The sequence below is a fragment of the Alligator sinensis genome, unplaced genomic scaffold (genome assembly GCF_000455745.1).
Source record: "Alligator sinensis unplaced genomic scaffold, ASM45574v1 scaffold103_2, whole genome shotgun sequence".
Classification (NCBI taxonomy): Eukaryota; Metazoa; Chordata; order Crocodylia; family Alligatoridae; genus Alligator; species Alligator sinensis.
The window spans coordinates 572,154-577,654 of NW_005842166.1; the positions used below are offsets into that span (position 1 = coordinate 572,154).

The following is a 5,501-nucleotide window of genomic DNA, read 5'->3' on the forward strand; positions in this document are numbered from 1 at the left end:
CGCTGGTGGGGTTTCCCTTCAGGCAGAGCCGCTTTCGGGAAATACACTTGAATCCCGGCGTCCGGGGCTTTTGTTTGAACCGTTACGGCCGGGCCTGAGCGCTTCCCGTAGCACCCAGCACCGTGTATTCGTGTGCCAGCGTTGCCTGTTTTGGGTACCCGTTTCCCCCCTTCCCGGTCAGTTCGCAATCGTCTCTGCGTGGTTGAGGGACCTCCTTCCTCCGTTCCTGATCTCCTTTCTCTGGAGGATTTGTTATTTTATTTTATTTCGACTTCCCCGTTCCTTACTTTTTAAGGGGAGGCGCTGAGACTTGATGGCTGGCACTGGGGGCGCACCGACAGGCTTTCTTGGCCAGTACCAATAGCTGACGATGATTACCCAGCCACGGCAGCTGATGCTGATCCGATAACCGATATTTAGAAATCGTGCAAGGCATCTTAAACTACTGACATAAGCCTCTTATTGTTTGTTTAGTGTTTATAATACACACGTGCACGCCTCCTGTCTGCTCCAGCCCTCGGTGAGGAAGGCAGTGACCCCTTGCTCCCACGCACGCACGCCGCTGCTTGGCTCGCTCGCTCGTGGCTCCTACGCGCAGCCGCGCTCCCCGCAGTGCTGGTGTCCCTGGCGGGCAGGGCCGACCCTCGCGTGGACAGCGGTGCTGGGTGTGTTTGGAGCCCCAGAGCACACGGCTGCCTCGCCACCGCCAGCGGGCCCTGCACAGCCCAGCTCCCACAGCCGCCAGGGAGAAGCCACTTTTGCAAAGGCACCTGGTGCCCAGAGAAGCAAAATGTCCTTTGCATGGTGCCTTACCCTGCCTGTGTGCAATCCAAAGCATCTGTGGCTGCACCAGCGCTCGGGCCCCTGCTGTGTGCGCAGCAGGACCCAGGAACCGTCCCTCTGGTCACTCTGTTGCTGAGCGTGGGGGTCTGTGACTACTCCCTGACACCCCTTCCCCCTCCCACTGCTTGATGTGGTGGCCTCTGGCTGATGGTGGGGCACAGGGACAGGAGTACACTCATCAGGGTGCTCTGGGTCTGTGGCCGTAAATATCGGCTATAATGACCAAAAAAGCCAATAGCCGATAACATCACTTTTCCTTTTATTGGTGCCGACCCGACAGCCAACCATTGTATCGGTGCACCTCTAGTTGCCATGAATAGCAGGTATGTTAGGAGTAGGATGTAGTGATCTGGAGCAGCAGTTTCAGAGGGTGAGTGGTACGGTGAAGTACACTTGTTTAGACTTTTCTGTTGGGTCACTGGTAGGTTCGTGTTGAATTCATGGATGACACCAGCCGATCCATTATCCGGAACGTGAAAGGACCCGTCCGCGAGGGGGATGTCCTAACGCTGCTGGAATCTGAACGTGAAGCAAGGAGGTTGCGTTGATCAACCTGGTAACTCATTTAATTCACTTTCAGGTTTTAAACAGATCTTTTTGCGTGATCTTCATTTGACCCTCTTAAGCACAGAGCTGGGGTATCTGCCTGGACTGCAGAGCAGTGATTCTTAACCAGGGTGCTGTGACATCTTGGGGTGCCATGAGATCCTTTAAAGCAGTGGTTCTCAACCTTTTTTGTACCAGGATCCATTTGTCAATATTGATGGCCAGTTCCAACCCAATTCCCCCCAGTGTGTGGGGCAGGATGGGGGGTGTGTGGAGTATGGGGGGCCCTGAGCAGCCCCTTGCAGGTTGGCACTCCTGACAGTGCAAGGGAAAAGCCACACTTTTTTTTTTCTTTAAGGGAGAATCCTTTTTTAAAGTTTGTTCATATATTCTGATGAATCACTTTTTTGGATTGCATCCCATAGGCTGAGGTCCCTAAACACACTGCTTTAAAGGATGCCTCAAGGTGTGAGGGCATGAGCAGATAAGCATAGGCTCAGGCTTGTCCCTGTGTGGATCATCCCCTCCTCTTACTGCCTCGTCCCCTCTGCAAGGAAATAAGCACTGTAGTGCATACATTTTATTTTCTGAAATTGTGCCACCACTCAGTTCACGAAAGTCCAGGGAGGGCTTCCTTGAGACCCGCTGATTTAGAGTGATCTGTGGTTATGTGAGACCCTGACTGAAGGTTAGGGATCTTAACTCTGAATCTGAGTCTTATATGGAAAAACAAGTATAGAATGTAAGGTTTGACATTTAGGCCTTGGCAGCTTGGATGAGTGTTCATCATAGAATTATTTTTGGTAAACTAGCTATTTCTGCATCAGAAAATAAGATTTTAATATTGCCATGACTTTTTCCATGGGCTGACCTACATTACAAATATTTCCTATTTGGGCTTAGTAGCAAAGAATTAAATTAGCAGTCATGATAATGACCATGACTCTTTTTCAGAGTATACCAAGTGAAAAGTTTGGTTTAGTTTGGAAAAGTTTGGCATCTGACTTTCTTAACTGCTGTTTAAACACAGTAATATTGTCTAGTGAGTGAATTTGATGTTTCCCTCTGCATGGCTGAACACAGTGGTCTAGTTTTGTTTTACACACTTTGCCTAGAGATGCTCTGCAGTCTTTCACTGCTATTTTCAAGGTAAGAGTCTGGGAAACAGAACGCAGGTTTTGAGTTCAAATCCAATCGTGTCAAGCATTCAATCCAAGCTGAAATACAGGCCCAAAGCCATAGTAATTTACATAGTATGCAGAAGTCTTTGGACTGACTCTTCTAGAAATAACCTTATCTATGTAAAATAGTCTAGACTTGGGAGGCAGGCCCTGGCTTCTGCTGGTGAGGTGGGGGCCAGTGGGTGGAAGCAGCCCTGCCTACCCAGGGTCTGTGGGACCAAGCTCTATTTCCCCAGTGCTGCCAGGTACACTGGGTGGAAGCAGCACTGCCTCCCTGCCCACCCAACACTGAACGGTGTCCAGCAGAGGCTGGGGCCTGAGTGTGGCCTACCCAGGACCTGCTTCATGGACTCCTGTTGCTGCTCATGTGCCAGCTCTGGCCTGGCTGCGGAAAGTGAGTGCATGTGGCCCTCAACAACTCGCCAAAACTCATTAAGTGGCCCTCCAGCCCAAATAATTGCCTACCCCTGGGTTAGGCAGTTAGCACTTCTGAAAATGGTTCAGAGTATTTCCATTGATAAAATGCAGCTCATCTTTAGTTGTCTAAGTGGTCCTGAAGTTTGAGGATCCACTAGAAACCTATGATGGTTATGGGCAGGCAGGTAAGGTGCTAATTCCTACTAGTTACACTGCATAAGCTGCAGCATCACCAATAGCATTTTCAAGCTGTCTCTCACTGGGTAGGAGTAAAATGACATGCTTTAGTTGCTTTTCTAGTATTTCATTGCCTTGGAAATGGTTTCCTGATGATTATATGAGATTAACTAAAATATACATGATTTCTTTCAGATGACTAATCCTGGTGCATCTACCTTTCATTCTACACGGCTGTAATGAAGTAGCAGTGAACATCTGTGCTGCCAGACGTGCATGAAGAGGGGCATTGCATTTCAGTGACTAAAATAAAGGATTTTTTTTTTCCAGTACCACATTGCCTTTTCATGTAAGATAAGATGCATGTACTTCTGCTGGCTCCATTGGCCAGAATAATTCCAGGGAGAAAGCACTGGGCTATTAAGTTCCTTACTTTGCTTTAAAAGTTGTTAAAACTGCTTGTAGGTGAAGGATTTTGTATTGTTCTGCAAGTTAATGCACGCCTGTACTTCAGAGAGCTGAAAAGTATTTGGTACATCTTAGGTCCTGGAGAGACAAATGAGAACATACAAGAACAACCAGTTGGTGGATCATATTGTAGGTCTGACATACCCAGGATCCTGTGTCATAGACAGTGGTAGAATGACAAGGGTGTTCCCTTTCCCACTTGCAGCCTCTAGCATTTAGGGTCTAGGAAGTTCTGATTCAGGAGCTGTACCCCTAACTCCTGTGTTCAATGGCTACTGATGGACCTTTCCTCTAAGAATTTGTCTGATCCCTTTTTGAATCTGGCCAAACTGCCCCCTCCTAACGTGCATCAATTTTTTTGTATCACAGTGTATATTGCAGTGCAATTGGGAATGGAGAGATGAATGGCTAGCCTAGGATTGCTTGCATGCTACGTATATGTTGCTCTGTCCTACTGAGGAGCGGGGAGCATTTGCCTCTTGCAGCTGGCTACTTTGGGATGGATATGGATAGAAGGAACTTTATTGTACTGTACAATATCCTTCATACTGACAGACTTTTGTATAACTTATCCATAATTTTGTCTGAGCCTCATTCCTATACTACCCCTGAAGGTAATTATGCTTGTATAAACATTTCTTTTCCTCATGGGCTGTAGTGTTATCTTGAACACAAGCTAGTGAAGCCAGGGCCCATAACTGATGTGTGAAAGTCCTATGCTTGAAGGACAGGCCTTTCATTCTCATAAATAAATTAGGAGGCTGTGACATAGATATTTACATGGTCTGGTGGGTGGCAAATTCGCTTAGCGGTTGCACCTGGAGTGGTAGATGGGTTGGTATCTACCTGGAAGGATGTGGGTAGTGGGGTCCCACAGGGTTTGGTCCTTGGACCTGTACTCTTCAATATGTTCATCAGTGACTTGGATGTGGGTGTGAAGTGTACACTGTCCAAGTTTATGGATGATACTAAATTGTGGGGTGAAGTGCACACTCCAGGGGGTAGGGAACAATTGCAGGCAGACCTGGACAGGTTAGAAAAGGGTGTAGTACACAATAGGATGCAATACAACAAGGACAAGTACAGAGTGCTGCACCGAGGGCGCAAAAATCTTGCACACCTGGCTGGGAAGTGACCCTCTCAGCAGCACAGAAGCAGAAAGTCCACAGTCATAGTGGACTCCAAGATGAACATGAGTCAGCGTGATGAAAGCATCAGCAAAGTTAACTGCACTTTATCATGCATCAGCAGGTGTGAGACAAATGGATCCAAGGAGGTGATACTTCCCCTCTATGCAGCATTGGTCAGACCGCAGTTGGAGTACTGCGTCCAGTTTTGGGCGCCGCACTTCAGGAAGGATGTTGATAGACTTGAGGGGGTCCAGAGGAGGGCTACTCATGGTTAGGGGCTTACAGGACAAGCCCTACGAGGAGAGACTGAGGGACCCGGACCTCTTCAGCCTCTGCAAGAGAAGGCTAAGGTGATTCTGTGGCCGCCTACAAATTCATTAGGGGGACGCAGCAAGGGAGCAGAGATGCTCTGTTCACCAGGGTGCCTCTGGGTAATAAGGAACAATGGTCACAAACTGACAGAGCAGATTTAAGCTAGATATCAGGAAAAACTTCCTGGTAAGGGTGGCCAAAATTTGAAATGGGCTTCCAAGGAAGGTGGTGCTCTCCCCTTCCTTGGGGGGGTCTTTAAGAGAAGGCTGGATAGGCATCTGGCTGAGCTCATCTGACCCCAGCGCTCTTTCCTGCCTAGGCAGGGGGTCGGGCTCAATGGTCTGTTGAGGTCCCTTCTGACCCTAGCATCTATGAATCTATGACAGAAAAGATTGTTTTGTACAATATGGACCAGGATACTTTCATC

The 5,501-nt window shown here is 48.2% G+C and overlaps 1 protein-coding gene across 1 annotated transcript; it reads left to right on the forward strand.

Moving 5' to 3' along the window:
• Nucleotides 1-1,168: 1,168 nt before the first annotated feature.
• Nucleotides 1,169-1,399, forward strand: RPS28 (ribosomal protein S28). Its single transcript, XM_025206608.1, has 2 exons — nucleotides 1,169-1,213; nucleotides 1,269-1,399. Exons 1-2 carry the CDS (start codon nucleotides 1,169-1,171, stop codon nucleotides 1,389-1,391), a joined length of 168 nt encoding a protein of 55 aa, XP_025062393.1. The 3' UTR covers nucleotides 1,392-1,399.
• The last annotated feature ends 4,102 nt before the right edge of the window (nucleotides 1,400-5,501 follow it).